General features: G+C 48.4%; 2 protein-coding genes across 7 annotated transcripts in view; one reads left to right on the top strand and one right to left on the bottom strand.

Moving 5' to 3' along the window:
• Window positions 1-17,967, top strand: part of LOC105468711 (FCH and double SH3 domains 2) — a 339,082-nt gene extending 321,115 nt beyond the window's left edge. For all 4 annotated transcript variants that reach the window (XM_011718976.2, XM_011718974.2, XM_071075241.1 and 1 more), the window contains 6 exons: window positions 5,664-5,747; window positions 5,870-6,047; window positions 6,353-6,573; window positions 7,602-7,731; window positions 8,271-8,353; window positions 10,364-17,967. In XM_011718976.2, the coding sequence (XP_011717278.1) occupies window positions 5,664-5,747; window positions 5,870-6,047; window positions 6,353-6,573; window positions 7,602-7,731; window positions 8,271-8,353; window positions 10,364-10,447 (780 nt within the window). In that variant the 3' untranslated portion in view covers window positions 10,448-17,967. The remainder of the gene's footprint in view (window positions 1-5,663; window positions 5,748-5,869; window positions 6,048-6,352; window positions 6,574-7,601; window positions 7,732-8,270; window positions 8,354-10,363) is intronic.
• Window positions 1,382-24,388, bottom strand: part of LOC105468709 (autophagy related 16 like 2) — a 33,153-nt gene continuing 10,146 nt past the window's right edge. For 2 of the 3 annotated variants that reach the window (XM_011718970.3, XM_011718973.3), the window contains 10 exons: window positions 24,228-24,336; window positions 23,688-23,793; window positions 22,857-22,927; window positions 22,510-22,581; window positions 22,275-22,395; window positions 21,811-21,916; window positions 20,623-20,772; window positions 20,360-20,407; window positions 20,147-20,248; window positions 19,509-19,829 (listed from right to left, as the gene is read on the bottom strand). In XM_011718970.3, the coding sequence (XP_011717272.2) occupies window positions 19,742-19,829; window positions 20,147-20,248; window positions 20,360-20,407; window positions 20,623-20,772; window positions 21,811-21,916; window positions 22,275-22,395; window positions 22,510-22,581; window positions 22,857-22,927; window positions 23,688-23,793; window positions 24,228-24,336 (973 nt within the window). In that variant the 3' untranslated portion in view covers window positions 19,509-19,741. Of the gene's footprint in view, window positions 16,993-19,508; window positions 19,830-20,146; window positions 20,249-20,359; window positions 20,408-20,622; window positions 20,773-21,810; window positions 21,917-22,274; window positions 22,396-22,509; window positions 22,582-22,856; window positions 22,928-23,687; window positions 23,794-24,227; window positions 24,337-24,388 lie in introns of those variants that run through there. The other variant, XM_011718971.3, reaches the window with a different exon arrangement.

The following is a 24,388-nucleotide window of genomic DNA, read 5'->3' as shown; positions in this document are numbered from 1 at the left end:
GCCGTGGTGACGGGCGCCTGTAATTCAGCTACTAGGGAGGCTGAGGCAGGAGAATCACTTGAACCCAGGAGGAGGAGGTTGCAGTGAGCCGAGATGGCACCATTGCACTCCAGCTTGGGTGACAGAAAAAAATAAATAAATAAACGTTAGAGTCAAAGCCTTAAGAATGTTCACAACTTTTGACCCTATTAGCATCCATCCTAAAGAAATAAATCATGGCCGGGCACGGTGGCTCAAGCCTGTAATCCCAGCACTTTGGGAGGCCGAGACGGGCGGATCACGAGGCCAGGAGATCGAGAGACGATCCCGGCTAACACGGTGAAACCCCGTCTCTACTAAAAAATACAAAAAAACTAGCCGGGCGAGGTGGCGGGCGCCTGTAGTCCCAGCTACTCGGGAGGCTGAGGCAGGAGAACGGCGTAAACCCGGGAGGCGGAGCTTGCAGTGAGCTGAGATCCGGCCACTGCACTCCAGCCAGGGTGACAGAGCAAGACTCCGTCTCAAAAAAAAAAAAAAAAAAAAAAAAAAGAAATCATAATATAGAAACATTTTTGACACAAAAATGTCCTTTCATATAGTACTGCTTTGTAATATATGGCACTTCTGTCCAGCCAAACTTAATCTTAGTTTTCGTGTTTCTTAGTCTGACTCCCCACTAAAGGCCCATGAAGGGAGAAGTTTCGTCTCTGTATGTTTACCTTGTCTGTGTGTCTTCAGCCCCTAGGACAATGCCCAGCATGTAGTAGGTCATTAGTAAATATTTGTGGAATGAATACTTGAATGATAGAAGGAAGGCATGAACAAATGAATCCTTCTCTTGCCGTCATTCTGTTAGAGACATCAGTGAGGATAATGGAGCTCATGACTAGACGCAATGGCTCATGCCTGTAATCCCAACACTTTGTGGGACAAAAGTGGGAAGATCACTTGAAGCCAGGAGTTCGAGACAAGCCTGGGCAACAAAGCAAAACCTGGTCTCTACAAAAAAAAATTAAAATTAGCTAGGCATGGTGGCACATGCCTATAGTCCTAGCTATTTGGGAGGCTGAGACAGGAGGATCACTGGAGCCCAGGAGATCGAGGCTGCAGTGAGCCATGATTATACCACTGCACTCCAGCCTGGGTGACAGAGTGAGACCCTGCCTCTAAAAAATAAATTAAAAAAAAAATTAAAATTGGCAGTTCAATGAGAATAATTAAACTAGACATTCATATACTACAGCCATAACGTATCATATTATAAAGATTATTGAAATTTACATTAGAGTTTTTCTATATAAGAAGAAACCCTTTGTAGGGTCCAGCCCCACAGGGTCGGTGGGTTTTTCTCCCCATGTGTGGAGACGAGAGACTGTAGGAATAAAGACACAAGACAAAGAGATAAAAGAAAAAACAGCTGGGCCTGGGGGACCACTACCACCAAGACACGGAGACTGGTAGTGGCCCCGAATGCCAGACTGTGCTGATATTTATTGGATACAAGACAAAGGGGCAGGGTAAGGAGTGTGAGCCACCTCCAGTGATAGGTCACGTAGGTCACATGTCCACTGGACAGGGGGCCCTTCCCTGCCTGGCAGCTGAGGCAGAGAGAAAGAGAGGAGAGAGAGACAGCTTAAGCCATTATTTCTGCATATCAGAGACTTTCAGTACTTTCACTAATTTGCTACTGTTATCTAAAAGGCAGAGCCAGGTGTACAGGATGGAACATGAAGGCAGACTAGGAGCATGACCACTGAAGCACAGCATCACAGGGAGACGGGTAGGCCTCCGGATAACTGCGGACGGGCCTGACTGATGTCAGGCCCGCCACAAGAGGTGGAGGAGTAAAGTCTTCTCTGAACTCCTCTGGGCAAAGGGAGACTCCCTTTCCTGGTCTGCTAAGTAGCGGGTGTTTTTCCTTGACACTGACGCTACCGCTAGACCACGGTCCACTTGGCAACGGGCATCTTCCCAGACGCCGGCATTACCGCTAGACCAAGGAGCCCTCTGGTGGCCCTGTCCGGGCTTGACAGAAGGTTCGCACTCTTGTCTTCTGGTCACTTCTCACTATGTCCCCTCAGCTCCTATCTCTGCATGGCCTGCTTTTTCCTAGGTTATAATTGTAGAGCAAGGATTATTATAATATTGGAGTAAAGAGTAATTGCTACAAACTAATGATTAATGATATTCATATATAATCATATCTATTATCTATATCTAGTATAACTATTCTTATTTTATATATTTTATTATACTGGAACAGCTCGTGCCCTCGATCTCTTGCCTCGGCACCTGGGTGGCTTGCTGCCCATACCCTTATGTCCTAATAATAAATTAAAAGGTAGGATACCAAATTGTATGTACCGTAAGATCTCAATTATACATATTTTCCAGCTTTTCTACAATGAACATGTATGATATGATCAGGAAAAACATTGTTTTAAAAGAAATACAGGAAATTTGGAGAGATACTAGTAGAAACAGAGCTCTGGTTGTCACCGGATACTAGGACTTAAGGAGACAGTATGAGAGTATGTGTGTATTTAATAACTATTTACTGCTCACTGTCTTTAGTTGGGGTAAGTGAGAAGAAATATAGTCCCTGTCTAATTGTTTCTAGTAGGACGCTCACAAAGACAAATTCATTAGAGCATCATGGTAGTCAGTGTTATGGGGACGCTCAGAGCCTTTTAAGAACAAAAGGAGAGCCAGGCGCAGTGGCTCATGCCTGTAATCCCAGCACTTTGGGAGGCCAGGGTGGGCGGATCGCAAGGTCAGGAGTTCGAGACCAGCCTGACCAACACGGTGAAACCCCATCTCTACTAAAAATACAAAAAATTAGCCAGGCATGGTAGCATTCACCTGTATTCCCAGCTACTTGGGAGGCTGAGGCAGGAGAATTGCTTGAACCCAGGAGGAGGTTGCAGTGAGCCGAGATGGCACCACTGCACTCCAGCCTGGGCAAACTGTGAGACTCTGTCTCAAAAAAAAAAAAAAAAAGAACAAAAGGAGGAGCAGCTTACTCATCATGAGTAGTCTGGGAAAACATATGCGCTCAGTCTCAAATCCAAAGTAATCATAACTACTATCTATCTATCTATTTATTTGTAATCCCTTCAGTAACCCTATGAGGAAGATATTATCAAGCACCCCATTCATTCAACAAACAGTGCTTGAGCACTTTCCGTGTATCAGTGCTGTGGGCTTTTCTAGGCTCTGGGATATAGCATTGATCAAAATAGACAAAAATCTCTGCCCTCATGGAGCTTATATTCTAATAGAAAAAAAGAAAACTGAAGTTCAAAGGTATCTTACAGTCACTTGCCCATAAAAACATACTGAAGCCGGACTTAAACCCACAGTAATCTGAGTCTGCTCATCAGATAGGAAAGAGGGAACAGAGCCTGCTGGATGGAAGAACACTTGATAAAAGCACAGAGGTAAGGAAGAACATGATATGCTCAGAGAATAGGAATAGTGTGCAGGGGCCAAAGTGTCTAGAGGCCCACTTTGGCCCACAGGGACCAAACTGCAGGGTCGTGATTGCCACACAAAGAACTTCCACCTTGTTAGGTGGAAGAATTGGTCATCACTGCTTTAGGATGGGATGATCAAGCTAGTGTCTGCTTACATTGGACAACTAGTGCTGCAGTGTTGAAAAACTTGCACGGACCTCCATGGCTTTTTTTTTTTTTTTTTTTTTTTTTTTTTGAGACAGGGTCTTGCTCTGTTGCCCAGGCTAGAGTGCAGTGGTGTGATCTTGGCTCACTGCAACCTCTGCCTCCCTGATTCAAGTGATCCTCCCACCTCAGCCTCCCAAATAGCTGGGATTACAGGCGCGTGCCACAACACCCACCTAGTTTTTTGTATTTTTCATAGAGACAGCGTTTTTCCATGTTGCCCAGGCCGGTCTCAAACTCCTGGCCTCAAGTGATCCACCCACCTTGGCCTCCCAAAGTGCTGGGATTACAGGCATGAGCCACCTCACTCAGCCTCTCCATAGGTTTTTATAAGGGCAGCAGTTTATTTGAAAGTGTACTACCTCCCTGGTTTGCTATCACATACATTAACGTCTGGTTGTGTTGATACTTTTTAGGTCTTGCCATGGAAAACATTTTTATTACAAAAGTGCCTTTTGCTGGCATATCCAAGGCATAGTGTAGTTTCAGAGTAGTGAAGGAATTCCATTGGAAAAGCTATCAAGGGTAAATGAGTGGGGTTTTTTCCTTATGTTTTGAGATAAGAGTTAATTTAAAATCTGGCCTTCGAGTATTCTGTGACTGGTCAGCCATCCTCAATATAATTTTTCTGTCTCAGGGAGCTATGGCAACATCCAGAATCTGGATTTTGATGAAATGTTTTAGTGTTCATAAAATGGGAAATTGATCTTGAAAATGACCCCCTTTTTTGCCTTATTTTTGTGTAACTTGGAGTTAATTTTACACTTTGAGATTGTGAGATTTTAAAAACTTTATGGTTTTAAGTGATGGTTCTAACCCATCTTGGGACTTGAGAAAAGCTTTTAAGACTGTTTTCTAGAGAGCCAGAAGACAGCAGGCCCCTGCCTATTACACATGACAGGCAAGGCTGTTAGGAAGCAAAGCCACATGGACTTTCCAGCCCCTCTGTGGAGCCTCAGAGCATTTACAGATTTGGCAGTCTCAAGGGCAACATGTGGGTGGCTGATGCTGGTGGACTGCTATTGTCAGGGATAAAAAAGAAAACCATTATGGTTAGCAGCTTGTGCAGTAGCATGCAAGTGGATCAGCTCAGTCTCCACACCGTTAAGTTGGAACATAAGAAATCCAAACCATGACTGATCTCAATCATTTCCTTTCCTACAATTTTCTTCTTTTAGCCACTGCTTTACAGTGTTTCCAGATCAATCCTAGGCACTGCACCCACTGTCATCAAATTCATGTACATAGTTCTTTGCATTTTCACTGCATGCTTGTCCATGGGAGCCCTCTGGTAGCAGTTCCAACTCAGTGCCTTCTCCTTTGCTTTTGCTTCCCAAATCATCACACTTCTGTGCTTATTCATCCCACATTGACTCACATCCTCCAGAAAATGGCAGGATTGTCATTTCAAAGAAATGGAGGCATCAAGTTGAATAACTTGATACAGAAGCTGGAGTTGGAACCCAGGTCCTCTACTTCCAGGAAGTGCTCTCTTTTTTTGTTTGTTTGTTTTTTTAGAGACAGGGTCTCGCTCTGTTGCCCAGGCTGGAGTGCAGTGGCATGCTCATGGCTCACTGCAGCCTCAACCTCCCAGGCTCAAGCGATCCTCCCACCTCAGCCTCCCGAGTAGCTGTGACTACAGGCACATTCCACCATGTCTGACTAATTTTATTTATTTATTTATTTATTTATTTATTTATTTATTTATTTATTGGTAGAGATGGGGATCTTGCTGTGTTGCCCAGGCTCACATGTTCTGTTCATTGAACCTCATTGCCTCTTGAGGATTCAGTTTCTTTGGTTTTTGTTACGGTTTTATTCTGTTTAGTTTTTTAAAGTAAAACTTCACCTCATTATGAAAGTTTTACAGCATTTAAATTTTTATGTTCAACATGTTTCTCAATATCATTTCAATATTTTGATCCCCAGTTTTTGTCATGATCAGCCCACATCTGCTCCTTATCTAACCTTTTTAATTTTGTCCATGACCATCCTACATTGCAGGCTTCTCAACCAGATGAGTTGACCATTGAGGAACATGAGGTGTTAGAAGTGATTGAAGATGGAGATATGGAAGACTGGGTAAAGGTATATTCCTTTGCTCATATCGCCCCTTCTTGTGACATTTTTAGGAGTTCGTTTTGGTCTTTGTTGTACCCTGTCTAAATTGTGTGTGTGTAAACTTGTTTTGTCACATGTCTTTTACCCAGGCTCGAAATAAAGTTGGCCAAGTGGGTTATGTGCCAGAAAAGTACCTACAGTTTCCCACCTCAAACAGCCTCCTGAGCATGCTGCAGTCCCTGGCCACTTTGGACAGTCGGTCACACACGTCCAGCAATTCCACGGAAGCAGAACTCGTTTCAGGCAGCCTCAACGGAGATGCCAGTGGTAAAGACTGAAACAAGGCACTCTTTATTTGGTCACATTTGACCTAAACTGTATTGCCCTGGAGTAAGCCTTCACTAGGATAAAAAGCACAACTTTCCCCCTGTCCTATAATATGCTCTTCTTTATATGGTCACATTTGTCCTGCACAGTAGAACCCTAAAATTAATCATCCGTGAGTAAAAAAATTACAACTTTAATCCTATTCTGTATGATGCTGTTTTAGTTGTCATGTGAGCATAGGGGTGGTTGCAGAAGCAACCGGCTGTTAATTATCTTACCAGATTTGTTTTTCTCTTGCTCCCTAGTCTGTTTTGTGAAAGCACTTTATGATTATGAGGGCCAGACAGATGATGAGTTATCTTTTCCTGAGGGAGCAATAATCCGTATCTTGAACAAAGAAAACCAAGACGACGATGGCTTCTGGGAAGGGGAATTCAATGGGCGTATTGGAGTTTTCCCATCCGTGCTAGTGGAAGAACTTTCAGCCTCAGAAAATGGTGACACTCCATGGATGAGAGAGATTCAGGTACCTAAGAGGGGAGCTGGTTGAATTAAAAGATGTTTAAAGAAAATTGCTCCCAAGGGGTCTGTGAATTCACACAAAAGTGGGCTGCAGTCTCTGCCTTACCCTCACCGGTCCTTGGTTGCCAGTGTCTGCACAACTGAATTTGGGAAACCAGAGACTTCTCAGTCAGTCCCTTGTGGAATATGGCCATCCTCCCACACCTCCATCTTCCCACATTCTCTTCCCTGAATCGGTTAACCAAAATGCCAAATTATATGTGACATATCAAAGATCATTTAGGTGGAGAAAAACAAACCGAAGAGGGAAGGTATTGCTCTGTGGTTAATTTACGTAGTAAAACTCTTAGCTGGCTCGCTCTCTCCCTCACTGTCAGAGCCTCCTTGCCTAGTCCAGGTCCTGCCAATCTATTTCAGAGAACTAATGAGCCTGCCAGAGCCCCCAATCCCCACTCAAGTGATCCTAGACTTAGTTTATCACAGGGAAACAGCCTTTAAAGGAACCTCTAATTCAGTCAGAGTTCAGTTTGTCCCCTCAGGGATCTATCATTGCGGGCCAGACAGGTAGAGGAAGAAGGAACATGTTTGCCAATTTTGTTTGCATGGTGATTGTGACCCTTAGCCTAACATGCACAAAACCTGGGGAAGTCAGAAATTCATCAAGGTATTTTATCTTCACCCCAAAAAATCCAGTTTGTTCCTTTTGTTGCTGGTGTTCTTTGCTAAGTTTACTGAATTGACTAATTTGGTACATTTTCAATAGAACCCTAGAGAGTGGCATCACTTGATAACTGTTTAAGACAAACTAAAATCAGTAATGTGATGAGATCTGTAAGAGGAAAAAGTGAAGTGCAATGCAAAATTGGGGCTTGAGGTGGTTATTTAATGCTCAGTTGCTTCTAATGAGGTTGACAAGTTTCAGTAGTCAGCTTAGCTTCAGAGAAAAGGGATGTGTACAGAGCAGTCAAAGCAGCAGCCAGACTGTCCTTCCTGGGCAGAAGCACCAGGTAACCTCACTTCCCTTTGCTGCAGATCTCTCCTTCCCCCAAGCCACACGCCTCCCTGCCTCCACTGCCGTTGTATGACCAGCCTCCCAGCAGCCCCTACCCCAGCCCAGATAAGAGGAGCTCCCTGTACTTTCCCCGGTCTCCTTCAGCAAACGGTAAGGGTTCTCCTGGGCATGGATCTAAATGCATTTTCACTTCAGAAATCTGCATATTCGCCTGAAGGGCAAACAAAACTGCATTTGCTTTTTTTTCTTTTTTTGGAGACAGAGTCTCACTCTGTCACCCAGGCTGGACACCCAGGCTGGAGTTCAGTGGCATGAGTTCAGGCTGGACACCCAGGCTGGAGTTCAGTAGGCTCACAGCTTAACCAAGTGGCTCAAGTGATAACTAACTCCTAGGCTCAAGTGATCCTCTGCCTCAGCCTCCCTAGTAGCTAGGAGTACAGGCATGCACTACCACACACAGCTAATTTTTGTATTTTTTGTGGAGAAAGGGTATTATTCTGTCACCCAGCCTGGAGTGCAGTGGCAGGATCATAGCTCACTGCAGCCTTGAACTCCTGGCCTCAAGTAATCCTCCTGCCTCAGTATCCCAAAGTGCTGGGATTATAAGCTCGAGCCACCATGCCAGCCTTGCATCAGCATTTTTATTCAACAACTCAAGTAAAATGAGCTGCTTTGGTTTTCTCCCGTAGAAAACAGCCTTCATGCTGAGTCACCAGGATTCTCTCAGGCATCAAGGCATACGCCTGAGACCTCACATGGCAAACTGCGACCTGTAAGTCTCTTATCTTGCAGGATTATAGAATGCATAATTCTTCCAAATTGAAAGGAAGGAATTAATGTTTCCCCGTGGCCCCTATATTGTCACTGACTCTGCCAAACAAGGATGAACTGGGTTTGGGAAGGTAAAAAGAGCTATTGAAAAGGAAGGCCATAGAAATCAACTCATCTTGGAACATTTAATCTACACTAGAACTTTTTTCACTGAGCCACAGTGAGATTGCAAGATGATGGCTATGAAAGTGTATTTAGATTAGAACAAGCTTTATGAGCATTAAAGTGGGCTAATTGTGAAACACTTTTTTCAGTAAACATTTAATTTTCCAGGCCTCTGTTTGCCTCTTTGAGGAATACTGAGATGAAATAATAAGCTAACTTCATGGCCTTAAAGAGCGTTTATTCTCCGGGTGAATATATTATAGCAAAGTTACCTCTGTCTTCACCCTTCACTCTACTGCCATCTGCATTCCACCCACCACTGTACTCCAAGATCATGACTTGCACATTGGTAATCCAGTTGGATACTTTGCAATTTTGTTTTCCTTGACCCCATTAGCTTTTGATACCATTCCTTTACCACTGGCTTCCTTTGGCTTCATTCATTCAGCAAATATGTATTGAGTGCCTTCTTAAGGACTTGAGTCTTTATCCCAAATGAGATAGGAAGCCATTGTAAAGTGGTAAGCTGGACAGTGTTGTGGCTGGTGCATTTTTATAGCATCGCTATGGCAGCTAAGTGGAGGATGGATGGAGGCTGGCAGAAAGGACCTAGAGAGCAATTAGGAGACTGGGGCAGCATCGAAGAAAGAGGTGGTGGCAGCATGGACTGGTGGGTAAGAGTAGGAACAGAGAGCAGTGGACTGATGTGCTTCTCTACCACATTTGCCTCGTTTGCTTTCTTCCTCTCTGGTCCTACCTTTCTGTGGACCTTTGCAGCCTTGCCTCCACCTGCCTCTGCTGATACTTCTCATTGTTCTGTCCCTGGGCTGCTTCTCTTGAAGTTGTTGAAAGCACTCTTACCAAATGACCTCATCTACTTCCACAGCTATGATAACCATTTATATACCAGCAAGTTTCAGATTTGTAATTGCCAATCCGATCCCTTCACTGAGCTTCAGATTTGTGGATGTCTCTGTTTATATATCCCAGATCCCCAAAACTCAGCAAAAATGAGTTGTGTTCCCTCCCAGACATGTTCCTTTTTCCATATTGCCTATCTTGGTAAATGGAACCCCCATCCTACTGGTGTTCTGGCATCATTCTTAATACCTCCCACCCCTGCCTCCCACAGTCATTCCCAAATCCTGCCAGATATACCTTGCAGACAGCTCGCAAATCTTTACACTTCTCTACTTCCCCTACTGCCAGTACCCTTGTTTGGGCTATTGTCAACTCTCATTCAGAGGACTACAAAAGTCTCCTAAGTTGCCTTCTTACCTGGACTCTTGCTTGCCTCTGATCTTTTCTCTAATTGTTACCTGAGTCATCTTTTCACAGATCTGATATTGCTTAAAATCCATCAGAAACTCCTCTTTTGCCTACAGAATAAAGCACAGATTTTTTTCTTCTTAAAGCAGATGTTTAAACATGGTTTAACAAGGCCCTTCACGACTTAACCCCAGCCTACCTTTCTAGCCTTACCTTTTGTAACTCTCTTCCCAAGATATGCTGAAATGTTTCATTTCTCTAAGCATTGCTCTCCCTTGCTTCCAACCAGACCTTTGCTTTGGAGGATGTGCTACGATCTTAGTCATGCGACTCTTGTGCCGCCCATGAGGTTTTTAGCCTAGACAAGAGGCTGATTTGTGGGCTTGATATTTCACTGAGAACAACTGCTTCTCAGTGTAGGAAATAGCGAAGACTAGGTTGAAAGCATGTGCTCACAACATTTCTGAGACCCCTAGGGTGCCCACGTCCTTGGACAGATGAGTGATTAGGTTTTGGGGATGCTTCAGATACTGAGTCAGGAACTGACTGACAATCTACCTAACTGTTTCCTGCTCAGGTCCGGGCAGCTCCCCCTCCACCTATGCAGAATCACCGAAGGCCAGCAGAGAAGATTGAAGACGTGGAAATCACACTGGTGTGATGATGGGCTTGCCCATCCATTACTGCTACAATCAAGGCCAGGCTTGGAGTTTGGCCAGTCTTGTTTTTAGGCACCTTTGCATGATGATGACTCTTAAACAGAGCAAAAACAAGGATTATTTGTGACTGGGTGACCTGGTAGACTCCTCCCACGTTTTGAATATTTCGTGCCTTTTTTTTTTGTTGTCATTTTCTATGTCATCTTTCCTACCATAGCACAAATCCTAGTGGACCCTAGGAGCAAAGAGGGGGGCAGCCCTCATGCCTAACAGTGGTCTGTTTTTATATGAGACTCAAGACCAGGCCTCATTCCAGGGCACAGTCCCTAAATTACTGATCATGTGCACTCGTACAGTATATTACTGTGACCGCAAGGATGTGGCAAAGATTCTCATCTTTCTTCAAGTGGGTTTTGCTCATCTGATTGAGAATTAATCAGATCATGTTGGCTACATAAGGAAACAGAAGGAGGGATTTCAGGAGAGGCTGGCTCCTCCCCAAGGTTAGTCCCCAGACTGAGAAAAGTGAAACCTTATTGGGAAAAATTGGACTGCCCTGAATTTAGCACCAATTGCATTAACGCACATCTCTTCCACAACTAACAGACTTAAAATAACAGTGTCCTTCGTATTAATATCTGTGCCATTCATTTAGAATTAGCGGAGCTAATATGGAGGGGCTGAACTAGTAGCCACATCTTGTCCATCACATAGACTAATAGAAAGGAGGCTATGGCTAAAGCAGAAATGGAGCTTCCAGATCTGAAATTAGCCAATATAATGTTATTTTATATTTGGGTATTTTTCATCTTAATTTTTACAGCATATACTCTTCTTACCAGTATCCTTAGAATCTGAATGTCTAGATAAGTTGAGGACACATACCTGCATTGTTGAGCTTCTCTACTGGGGAGGCCCCTGGCATCATTTTATTCCCAAGCCAGCAGACCGGCCCAGCCAGCCAGGCTGTGGCTATCCCAGACCAACTGCTACGGTGGAAAATGGAGCTTCCAGGTCCCACTACCCTGACATTTCCTTGGAAGGAAGAACCTGGGAGCCCGTGGAGGAAACCAGCTTCCTGTGAGAAAGGACTGAAGGATTACACACCCTGCACAAGTACAGATTGACCAGGAAAAGACAAGTGTCTTCTGTGTGTCACAGGGAAAACCAGGAGTGGCCTTCTTTGCAGGCCAGCAAGCCTACAACAGCAGGTGCCCCCGAGTCAGGTACTGACTCTCCGCTGTCCGCTGCTGTAGAAGGTAGGGAGCACAATACCTGGGGACTACGGGATGTTTGCTGGTTGTGGTTTTGTTTTTTGTTTTCTAGGTTAAGAAATCAAATTTGCAGAATTTAATCTAAAAGTTGCATTATGCTTTGAAAACTCCATCCCTCCTAAGAATCTTAAAAAACTTGAAATGCTCACCAAATGTCCCCATGGGATTTTTGACCAAAAGTAAGGTCATAACTGAAGAAATTTTTAGTTCTTTGATCACTTCAGTGACAATACCCATTGATGAATCTTCTTCATGATTTGGGATTTTTTGTTGTTGTTTTTTACACTTCTTAACCTGTTGATCTATTTGAGGTCTTTTGTGTTTATCAAACTTATTCTTAAGTTTAAAAAAGAAATTAAAAGGGTGGTTTTTTTAAGATTTTAAAGTTTGCTAACATATTAAAAAATCTTCAAATGCTTATTAAATAGAGCAGTTCTTGCCACCCAGTCTTCTTGTATTCTCTCTTTAGCTAGCCAAATTGTCCTTGAATTTGGGTTTTCCACAACCTCAGAGGGTTATTTGAAATCTTTTGTTGTATTTTAAAATATTTTTTGGAAGAGCTGCTAATTTTATTTTAAAAAACAAAGTTGTGAAAATATGCCTCCTTTTTAAAAAATAACCCCTCCATCCCGGACATGGAATCCAGCACCACAGTGCACAGGTCAGGGCTCGGAGGGAGCCTCTGTGCAGATGTGTTTTCTTTACAGTGGCTGTAAAAAGTTTGTATTTATTATGTATAAAATGTTGAATAATTAAAAAAAATGGAATTATGTTTTCTAAGATTTAATATAGAAAGACTTGGGTAAACAGACCTTTCCAAAAAGCCCATGCTTCTTATAAAGACATTCCTGGGCCCTCCTTTAAACCAGCTAACAGACAGAGAGAGGAGACAGTAAATTAATCCATCCATGATACAGTCCCTGAAGCCACCCATGTGCTAGGTGTAATATCCTGGGTACTAGAGATGGCAGTAAATAGGTTACGGTCTTTGCTTTTCCCATGGGAAAAAAGAAATATGTGAGGACAGTACTGTGGGACATGTGCTAGAAGGGAGGGGCAGACAGCAGAGAGGCAGCTGAGGAGGGAGCTCTGATTCTGCTGCTGGAGGGGTGAGAGGAAGGTCACTGAAGTCCCCTTGCCGGATGTGACCGCTGGCTTCCAGGAAGCAGGCATTCTGAATGCCTCTCCCCTTTCCTAAACCTCCACCCTAAGGAGTAATGAATTGTGTGAAAGGAGATTTTCTCAGTCTCATGGGTGGATGGAGCATTCTTAGTTAAAGGCTAAGTCCCTCTGGCTTCCAGCCAGCCACACCGAGAACCAGGACACAGCCTGTTTGGGGAAGGGCTCCACAAGCTCTCCTCTTTCTCGGAGCAGGGGACGTGCAGTAAGTATTTTTCCAGACATTTTCCTGTGCATAAGACTCTTAAGTGTACACATTGCTTGTTTACATAAAAATGTGTTCAGCCAGGCACAGTGGGTCATGCCTGTAATCCCAGCACTTTGAGAGGCCAAGGTGGGCAGATCACCTGAGGTCAAAAGTTTGAGACCAGCCGAACCAACATGGAGAAACCCCGTCTCTACCGAAAATACAAAATTGGCCAGGCATGGTGGCTCGTGCCTGTAATCCCAGCTACTTGAGAGGCTGAGGCAGGAGAATCGCTTGAACGTGGGAGGCAGAGGTTGTGGTGAACTGAGATTGCACCATTGCACTCCACTCTGGGGAACAAGAGTGAAATTCTGTCTCAAAAAAAAAAAAAATGTGGTCCAGTATAAATGTTGGGTAGATTCCTAAGTGTGGATTTTGAGAGTCAAAAAGGTATGTATTTAATTGTGTTAGATTTTGCCCAAATTGGCCTCCTATAAGGACTATATCCATTTATACTCCCACCAACTGCATATGGACTTGGGAGCCAGGAGGTCTGGGTTAAATCCTGGCCCTGCCACTTGACAGCCATGGGGACTGAGCCTGTGTCCTCATCTGGAACCTGAGAATAAGACTGTGGCTCCAGGAAGCCATATAAAGTGTGTGGCACAGGCTGGTCACCACAAACTCTTCTTACTACCACCTCTCCTGCCTCTTCTCAGTGTCCTTACCTTCAGAACTAAGGTTCTTGATAGTCTTCCAGGCCCACAGTAACACACAGGGTGTCATAAGGCCCAAGGGAAAGAATGTGTGTGAAGTGCTCTACCAAAAATGTTGAGAAGGGCTGTCAGGACTCAAAATGTCATTTCCATCTTCTGACTTCACTGCCAGTGAAAGCTGCTTTCAGTACTGGAAGCTCCATCTGTGACCAAGGGCAAAGCTTAGCTAACTGCCTCACCCCAGCGTCATAGCTAAATTTTGGTCTCCATGACAGGAACTGACTTGATGCATGATGCAGTCAGGCCACAGGTTCTCAGCACACCAACTAGTTCCCCTTCCTCTCTGACCCACCACCCCAGCCACATTCACAAGCCAGAGACCCAGTGGGAGGGCATCATCTGGCCTTAGCCCTGCCACTGCTTGATGGAAGACCTTTCCCTCTAAGGTACCACATCCTCAATTTTGAAAGGAATGGAATGATGGCTGGGCACAGTGGCTCACACCTGTAATCCCAGCACTTTGGAAGGCCAAGGCTGGTGGATCACCTGAGGTCAGGAGTTTGAGACCAGCCTGACCAACGTAGTGAAACCCCGTCTATACTGAACATACAAAAATTAGCCAGGCATGGTGGCAGGTGCCTGTAATCCCAGCTACTAGGGAGGCTTGAGGCAGGAGAATTGCTGGAACCAGGGAGGCAGAGGTAGTGAGCCAAGAGCATACCACTGCACTCTAGACTGGGTGACAGAGCAAGACTCTGTCTCAAAAAAAAAAAAAAAAAAGGAATGGAATGAGGTGATCTCCAAAGGCTTATCTAATTCGCATGCCCTGGATGAGTTCAGTTTCTAGATACAGAGAACATCACACAAAAAAGGTCACAATATTTGAAATCAGACTTACTAATACACAGACTTCTTTGGATGGCAAGAAATTGAAAAGAAAACAGCCACTGGACTCTCCCACTGGGAACTCGGACAAAATAAACCACTATCCTCTAGGTTGCAACTGCATCCCAGGCTGCTGTATCCACTCACTGCCTGAAGAACCCAGCCGCAGCTTTTGGTTTTGTGGCCAATGACTGCCCAGCCCTCTCCCAGTGGCCTTGGGATGAAATCCAGCTGCTCTGAATCTTCGCATTTATTTTGTTCATTGTGAAGTTGTTTTCCATGACAGAAATATAACTAAATTACAGAAATTTAGGGTTAGAAGCGGGAGGATTGTAATTTATCCCCAAATCCTGCAACTTTTAAGTTTCCTCCTAGAATCTTCCTGTGTTTGCCTTGTTACTGCTCGATCTGCCAAGAACCAAATGAATGCCAAAGAGCATCTTGTTCCTAGACTGTTTTCCCTCGGTCCCACAGGCCAAAAAACACACTCTTGCCATGTCTGTTTCTGAGAGCTCTGGTCTGGGAATCTTTTCCTGAAAAACTTTTTTTTTTTTTTTGAGACGGAGTTTCGCTCGTCACCCAGACTGGAGTGCGACGGCGCAATCTCGGCTCACTGCAACCTCTGCTTCCTGGGTTCAAGTGATTCTCCTGGGTTCAAGCGATTCTCCTGCCTCAGCTTCTCAAGTAGCTGGGATTACAGGCATGTGCCACCACACCCGGCTAATTTTTTTGTATTATTAGTAGAGACGGGGTTTCACCGTGTTGGCCAGGCTGGTCTCGAACTCCTGACCTCAGGTGATCCACCTGCCCCGCCCTCCCAAAGTGCTGGAATTACAGGCGTGAGCCACCGCTCCCGGCCTTTCCTGGAATGTTTTATGCTGAAACATAACAGAAATGAACCCAGGGACAGGGCTTACAGCCCTTCTACACTGCGCATAGAACTCCCTCTTCACCATTTGCTCCTGTGAGGAACAGAAAAGAGCACAGCCAAAGGAAATGTATTCCAATCCCCAGCCCACCTCAGATTAGCTGTGACTTCAGGCTCATCCCTTCACCTTCTGGACCCTGCTTTCGTCATCTGTAAAGTAGGAACAAGTAGATAGTACAAACTTCTAAGATCCAGGAGAATGAAATAGGGTAATGTACAGATAAGCTGAAAATGTTTGTGATGAGTGAATGTGCCTCCAGTGGAAAAGCCTATATGCAGGCATGGATATGTCTGAATCTCACAGATGGGTCCACATCTGATGGTGTCAGATCTCTCCAGAGACCACCTCTATTCAATTCAGCAAACATGCTGCCGCAGGTCATGTTCAGGTCTCTGGAGCCTTGTCACTGAGGGGCTTGCATCTGGCAGGAGAGATTCAGGGCAACAGCAGAATGAAGCCAGAGACTGAAAGATGACCAAGGGGCAGTAGGAGCACAGGATAGGGGCATCTGTCATTTCTCCCTCCCTGGGGTCTCAGGCTCACTAAGACCTGAGATTGGGCAGGGCAGGCAGAGGCCGTGGTCCTCATGCCTACAGAACAGCTCTGCAGAAGAGCCGTGTCGCCTTTGGGGAGGCTTGGGGCAGGAAGTTTCACAGGTGGGGAATATGAGAGCCTGCCCAAGATCTCCCAGGAAGACAGAACTGGAGAGCCCAAACTAGGCCTCCAGAAGCCCTGGTCAGTCTCTTTGAAGAATCTGAATCCAGTTTTTAGAAAAGTGGGCATCAGAGGCCTGGGTTCTTACCCAGCTCTGCTATGTGAGCCAAGGGAGCTGCCCCATCTCTGGGCCTCAGTTTTTATACCCATGAGTGCGGGCCATTCCAGATTTGACCTAGGCACCCGAATTCAGGCAGGCAGCCCCTGAGCACCAGAGTCCTGAAAACCTGAGCACTGACTGCTGAGAGCCTGGAGGAGCTGTCAGCATCCATTTTCACCCCTCTGCTGAACGGGACTGAAGAGACTGGAGGGAGGAACAGCCTTCCTGCTGACATGCCCCTCTGAACTCCTCTGCTCAGTCTGTGAGCTCCTCTTCCTCCTGTCTACCGGGAACTCCTTGGCCTGTTTCTGGCCTTACAGACTTGTTCCTCCAGGAATCACCCCGTCCTACTGGGAGGGGGACCTCCAAGCAAGTTAAGGTGAACATGTGCTCCTTGAGAGAGGCAACTCCACCCGACAGCAGCTGCGTGTGTGGTAAGATTGACGCCCCTAAGGTACAAGGGAAGGCTTTGGTGGAGCCGAGGGATCACCGTCCCAGAGATCAGTCAGACCATTTCCTGAGCACCTCCTCTGGGCTCTCTAAGCACAGTCTCCACTGCAACCCTGTGAAATGGGGGAGAAACACAATGGCACAGCTGGCCTCCCAGGATTCAAGTTCCCTCACTCCCGTGTCCCTGCATGTCCCTCACTTCAAGGGATACTAACTGTCCAGGCTCAGGACCCAGAATAGAAAAGGGCAAAGATGCAGGGAGGGAGTCAGGTTAGACACAAGGCTAGCATCACACCTCTACCCCCGTGGTGTCAGGCAGGGGGCACACCCTGGGGGAGGGGGCATGCCCTGCAGCCCTGCCTAATTGAGAATCTGAACACCTTGCTTTAAAAAGAGTGTGTGTAATGCAGCCACAGTCCAGCTGCAGGGCCTCTCTGAGCTCAGTTTTCTCACCTGGGAAACATGGTATCTACATGGCAGTGCAGTTGGGAGGAACAAATAACGCTGCAAAAAGGGTGCAGGGCAGGGCCTGGCATCTCTTAAGGGCTCAGTCACGGTGGCTGTAGGAGTGTTGGTCTCCCCAGCTGTGTGTCCCTGGAAATTGGAATGGCCACAGTAGACTAGGCAGCTGGTGACCCCTGGTGGCTACTGGGAGCCAGGGCATGAGGGCTGGGGCAGAGTAGAAGTCTCAGTATTGAAGAATGTTGGAACCCAAGACTCTTAGACTGTTAGACTGGCCGAGTCCTTGAATAAGAGAAGGTTGCTGAGATGGAGTTTCACTCTTGTTGCCCAGGCTACAGTGCAATGGCGCATTCTCGGCCCACTGCAACTTCCTCCTCTGGGTTTGTGATTCTCCTGCCTCAGCCTCACAAGTATCTGGGATTACAGGCATGTGCCACCACGCCCAACTAATTTTGTATTTTTAGTAGAGACAAGATTTCACTATGTTGTTCAGGCTGGCCTCGAACTCCTGACCTCAGGTGATCCGTCCTCCTCGGCCTCCCAAAGTGCTGGGATTACAGGTGTGATCCCACCACGCCCAGCCTGAATAAGAAAATTTAACCACTTAATAAACATTTCCTGAGTCATTCTCTGTGCCAGGCCTGATCCCAGGGAATAAATCTATTCCTATCCTGGCCTCTTCCAAGAATTCCTTGGCTTAAAATGGAGGGAGGCAGATACAAAAGGGGAGCTCAGAGACAGAGGAGGCCTCTACCCAGCTTGGCAGGCAAAGGAAGGGGAATCCTGAAAGAAAAATTTGAATTGGGGGCTGGGAGGGAAGGAGAACATTCTGGGAAGAAAGAAAAGCACGTCTGAGACGCACTCATGATAGCAAGGAATAGCCAGGCACGGTGGCATGCACCTGTAGGCCCAGCTACCAGGGAGGCTAAGGCAGGAGGATCGCTTGAGCACAGGAGTTTCAGACCAGCCTGGGCAACACAGTGAGACCTCATCTCTAAATGAGTAAATGAATGAGTGAATAGCAAGGAAATAAGAGGCAGCTGAGAGGCCAGCAGAGTCACATCCCAGGGGCTCCAAATTTCATGCTGGGGTTGGGGGTGGTCTCTAAAGGCAGCAGGGGAACTCCAAAGGATTGGACTTGTGACCACGACACCCTAGAAAGTCACCCTGTTGGGCCAAGCATGGTGCTGTGCACCTGTAATCCCAGCCCTTTGGGAGGACCAGGTGGAAGGCTTACTTAAACCCAGGGGTTTAAGGCTGCAGGGGTTTGAGGCTGCAGTGAGGTTTTTTGTGTGTCTCAAAAGCAACAACAACAAAAAAAGTCGCTCTGGCCATAGTAAGGGAAAGGATTGGATGGGGAGGCTGCAAGTCTAGAAGGTGGCCCACAGTGGCAGGAACGATGGAGGAGTACTAGATCCAGCAGCACAAGGTCCCAGGGACATGGGGTGCAGGAGGAACAGATCACTTGCAGGGGAGATGATGGCCAGGAGGCAGCTGAACCAAAAGTAGTGAATGGTCTGGAAGTCAACAGAGTATAGGTGTTGCCATTTAACCAACACTGTCTGTCTCCACAGGCCTGTGCCCAGTCCTAGGTGTGAAGGAAGTTGGTTTGCCCCAACTCTGCCCTGTGGACTCTGCCTTGTAAGCAAAGCCCCAGGCCCAGGTCTGGCCCACAGCTGCCCTCCCCCAGGCACAGACACATAGAGGCCCTACTCTGCCCCACCCTGGGCACTACCTCTGGAGGAAGAACGCAGACCCAGTCTAAGGGAGGCCCCATGGACCAAGGACTTTGATATCACTACCTGGGTTTTTAGGATCTTCCCACCAGGACCCCTCTGGGTTGCCTCCCTGCCCCTTCCTCAGAGCTCCCCCAGCCCCTCTTCAGCTTCAGTCTACCCTGGGTGCCTGAAGCAGGTGGGCCTAACATGTTGCTTAGGCCTCAGGACCAGGTTGGACCAGGAGTCACATCCATGGCTCTTTGCCACCTCAGGGCCTTTCTTCCTGCTGTTTCCATGGTTAGACTTGAGCAGCACCTGTCTCCGCAGGCAGAGACTGGGCTAGCTGCCCCAGCTCTGTATGGAAGGAGGAAGGGGGCCAAACCTGGGTCTCCCAGAGCCCACTAGCCCAAAGGTCTCCATATCATGAATGCTGCAAAGAGGCAGGCAGACGCAGTTTAGATATCATTTTTTTTTCTACTTGGGGAGAAAAAGTGAGGAGATAGAGATAAAAATACAAAGAAAAACTAGCTTCATTTTTAAACAAACAGGCCAGGTCCTACCAGGCCTTCTTCCCCATTAAATCCCAAGGCCATCTCCAGTCCCAACCCCAACCCCCGCACGGCGCCGAGGGAAGCTTCAGGCTTCGGGCAAGAGCTCCAGCCCAGGCAGGGAAGTCATGGCCCTAGTGCCAGAGCACAACCTTCCTGCCCTGGTCCACGCTCACCACGTGGCTCCCGGAGTAGCACCAGGCCACAGCATTGACAGCAGTGCTGGGGAAAGGGAGGGGCAGGCTTCAGGGGGCCTTTGGGAACTATGCCTGCAACCTGGCTCTGCCCCAACTGCTGGACCTGGGTAGTTTGAGGCCCTCTCTTGAGCCTGTTTCCTCATCTGTAAAGTGAGCTCACAGAGCTGTGGAAAGGACAGACCCAGTGTGTGTGGAAAGTACCTTGTGAACTGCAAAGGGCTCTGGTCGGGTGGAGGGTGGAGGGACAAGGGCTGGAGACTCCAGAGTCCCAGTATGTCAGAACCTGGAATCAGCCTGGCAGGACTGGGGCCAGGCAGGTGGCCAGGTGGAGGCCATGCTCACCAATGGGGTCCCTGAAGTCTGCTTTCCAGTTTCCCGGTGTCCACATCCCAGATGTAAAGGGCCCCATCATAGGAGCCTGCCAGTGCATAGCTTCTGTCCGGGCTGTAGTGGCCACAGCAGAGCAAAAAAAGTGGGGGTGGGGTCAGAGAGGAGGGCACACACAGGGTCCAGCAGGGCACACTTGGACACAGGCATATGCTCTCACAGACATACCTGAATACAGCTTTGGTCCAGTCAGAACCGCACTTGAAGCCATCAGCCCTGAGGACAGACAGGGCTGGGGTCAGAACAGAGGTCACCACTAGTCCCTCTGCAGGGAGCTTCCAGAGCTTCCACTCTGTCAAGGGGTTTGGTACCTCAGCAGGACCTGGTCTGGAGGGGCCTCCAGGGAGGGTCCCAAGAGGGTCTATTACAGGAGAAGAGAGGCTCAGCTGTCCCAGCAAAGGCCACAGGGTCAGCAGGCATGAGGCTGGTACCTGAACACCTGGCGGATGTTGCTGACACGCAGGTCGATGACCTTGAGTGTGTTGTCTCGGGAACAGCTGAGCAGGTGCAGCTGGTCGTGGCTGAGGCTCAGGGAGGTGACCCGACCCTGCACAGGGATGACCTGGGTGCAGTGGGGCCCCCTGAGGAACAAGGACAGAGACGGGGATGAGGAACAGCCCAGCCAGGCCACTCCTGACAGGAAAGGGCCAGGCACAGCAGCCTTCCCAGCTAACCAAGTCCAGAGGAACCCCAGGGCCCTGGATCCCTGGGGTAAAGGCTGCCCGTGACTCATCTCCCTTCTCCTCACTGCAGCCAGCTGCCTCCATCGAGGAACCTAGACTTTGATTTGAAAGCCAGAGCCCTTGAAACATTTGGGTCACTAAAATAAGCACCATATCATCTGAGCAATGAAGTCTTATCTTTAAAAAATGTAAGAGAGAGAAGAAAGGGTTGCAAACAGTAGTTGATGGAGGTCAGTAAAGGCTTGAGGCAGGCCTAGCACTGGCTCTAGCTTTGCTTTTTTTTTTTTTTTTTTTTTTGAGGCGGAGTCTGGCTCTCTTGCCCAGGCTGGAGTGCAGTGGCCGGATCTCAGCTCACTGCAAGCTCTGCCTCCTGGGTTCAAGCGATTCTCCTGCCTCAGCCTCCCGAGTAGCTGGGATTACAGGGATCTGCCACCACACTCAGCTAATATTTTTAGTAGAGACAGGGTTTCTCCATGTTGGCCAGGCTGGTCTCGAACTCCTGACCTCAGGTGATCCGCCCACCTCGGCCTCCCAAAAAGCTGGGATTACAGGTGTGAGCCACCATGCCCGGCCTCTAGCTTTGCTCTTACAAACAATTCAAGCCCAAAGTTAGGATCTTTGGTTTAAAAAACAACTACAATAATTTTTTTCCTTTTGATATAAAAGTGGTAACTAAATGGAAAAAGGTACATCTCCGTCTTGGTTGCAAGGTCCAGGTGGAGTCCAGCATTGGACCAAGAGCCATGAAGACAGTGGCACAGCTTCCTGGGGGAGCTGAGCCCAGCCAAGAGGCACTAGCTGGCAGTGCCAGCCCCACAGCCTTGCCTGCCCAAAGTGCCACCAAAACTCATCCTGCCATGGCCAGAGAAAGGAACAAGAACTTGGGAGCCCTGTCCCCAGCCCTCCCCCAGTCCTCCCCCAGCCTGCGCCTGTCACCTGCTGTCCCAGAACCGGATCTTCTGGTCATTATGGCCACTAATGATGATATGGTCCCCACACACCACGTCATTACAGTAGGAAAGGACATTGATGGTCCTGGAGCCTGGAGACCAAGCAGCAGACCCCAGGGCCTCAGAGGAGGGTTGTCAGGAGCCACCCCACAGGACACATGGAGAAGCTGAGGCCCAGAACGCAGTGTCCTCCCAAGACTAGAACCCAGGTCTTCTGCTTCCCAGCCCAGGGCTCACCCACGTCTTTTTCCCACCCACAGCCTGTGGACACCAAGAAACCAGGCAGAAAACACCATTGGGGGATACCACTGGGGGACTGGAGGGCCTTGAGAGGTTTCACCCCCAAATGCCTATGAATCTCAGAGCCACTCCCAGAGAGCAGGTGAGGTCCCTCGTACCCTGGCCTGGGGCTCCTGGCTGGTGGGGAGGGGAGGTGGGGTTGGGGCTCACAGTAGGCACGGCCGAGGTCCCACTCCTTCACTGTCCGGTCACGGCTCCCAGTCACTGCCTGGTGCCTTGTCAGCTTGAATTTGGCAGCTGTCACCTTATCTTTGTGTCCAGACAGTGTCTCCTGTACCCCAGCCCCAGGTGCGGATCAAGAGTTTGGCCAAGACCCCATAACAGGCCCCCTAGTCCTGACGTATGACCCCCTGACCCCCAGGCAGCCTCCCCAGTCAGGCCTCACCTTGGACTGTGCCTCCCCCACCTTCCAGAGCTGGGCAGCCTGGTTGTAAGTTGCTGCTAAAACCTGGTAGCCCTGGAGAAATGGGAGAGGAAAATGAGAGGTGCTAAGCCGTAGGCAACATCCTTCGGGCCAGAGAATGAGGCTAGGGGCTGCCCCAGAGCTTCCCACAGCCCAGGTCTCCAAGGCAGGCAGAGGAGCCTCCGGCCCAGGGATGAGGATCTGTGTAAGAGCCCAAGGGCCTGGTTCTAAGGTATCCATGCTGCGCCCTCAGGTCCCAGAGCCCCGACCTGTCCAGTGTGGAGATCAGAGGGGGCGCAATCCCATGCCACTGGGGCAAAGTTCCTCACCGAGGGGTCAAAGTCCACACTGGTGATGCTGCCACCAGCTCCCTCCAGGGTCTGGTTGACCTCTAGGCGACCTGGGAGGACCAGGAGAAGGGACAGTTGAAATGAGATCCTAACCTCACAAAATGGAGGAATTGGGATTGAGAGCAAAGATCAGTCCCCATTGCCCCCCCCCCCCACCCCCACAGGTTAGAAGACAGAATCGCTGGGTCTGTTCTGTGGCCTGGGCTGGAGACTACACCTCCCCTAACTGCTGGCAGTGGGTCCCAGGGACAGCTAGTCATTTCACAGACCAGGCTAGAGAGGACCAGGAAGAAGGGACTATCTGTGGGTCATGCAGCAAGGGATCAGGCCAGCCAGAAACTTGCCTTTTCTAGGAAGCCCCCAGGAACCAGCTCTGACTCCCCAGGACACCCCCTCTCCAGAGCACAGAGCTTGGGACAAGGCCAACAGTTCATACTTGTCCCTTACCTGAGTTCTGAGAGCTTACGTGATGCTACAAGAGGATCACCTGGTAGACTCAGGGACCTGCTCTTCAAGGGCCTGTCCCTGTAGGACCTCATGATAGGGGACCCCCACCCACCCCCATCAGGGACCATCTGAACTCAGCCTTCCCCATTCTGCAAATCTGGACCCTAGGAGCCAGGAGGCTCCACCCTTCTTCAGAGCAGCGAGCCCCGAGTCTCACTCTTTCCAAGGCATTGTCTAGTCACTGCCCACAGAATATTCCAGATGGAGAAACACAAAGAGATCCAAGACCTCTGCCCACCAAGTGAACTGAGGAGCGGGTCTGGAGAGAAGCCCCGAGTTGGCCTGCAGGGGAGGGCTCCTTACTTCCCACAACATTCCAGAGGTGGATCAGGCGGTCAGCCCCTCCAGTGGCCAGGAGGCTGCTGTTGGGGCCAAAACGAACAGCATTGACCTCAGAGAGGTGGGCATCCTGTGGGGAAAGAGGAGATTGGTGCCCCAGCCCTCCCCACACATATCTCTGTGAGTGCTCACAGGCCTTCCCACCGGTGCCTGTGCAGACACAGCCTGCTGCAGACATGGTATCCCCATCTCTGGTTTCTCTGTCTACACTTTTGAGTTTCAAACCCGGCCCCACCAGGTGTTCTCACCTCTGCCAGGACCCCTGCAGCAGCCTCCGTGCTATGCTACTCTACTCTCCTGCCTGGCCTCCCAGCCTCCTCTCTCTCCCTCCCTGGCCCATTCCCCCATCATAACATGCGTAAGTGACTCCCACCACAGGCTGTGGGAGGCAGCCTCCTGCTCCTGCTGAGGAGCCCAGCCTTGCTTCCCTAGCCTCCTGGGACCACCCCTGTGCCTGCACTTCCTCACCACTGCCCCACCCATATGGCTCAGCTCCTCCCTTACCAGCACATCCTGAGCCTGGGTAGGAAGTCGGGTGGCCACACATACAGGGATGATCTGGTATCGCTGCTCAGGGGCTCCCCCAATTGAGTGACCTCTCCTCTTCTTAAAACTGGGCGTAAGGTGGGTTGGGGTCAGGAGGGCATTCAGCAAGGCCTTCTCAG

Source organism: Macaca nemestrina, chromosome 12 (genome assembly GCF_043159975.1).
Source record: "Macaca nemestrina isolate mMacNem1 chromosome 12, mMacNem.hap1, whole genome shotgun sequence".
Taxonomy (NCBI): Eukaryota; Metazoa; Chordata; class Mammalia; order Primates; family Cercopithecidae; genus Macaca; species Macaca nemestrina.
This window is presented reverse-complemented; position numbering and strand designations above follow the sequence as displayed.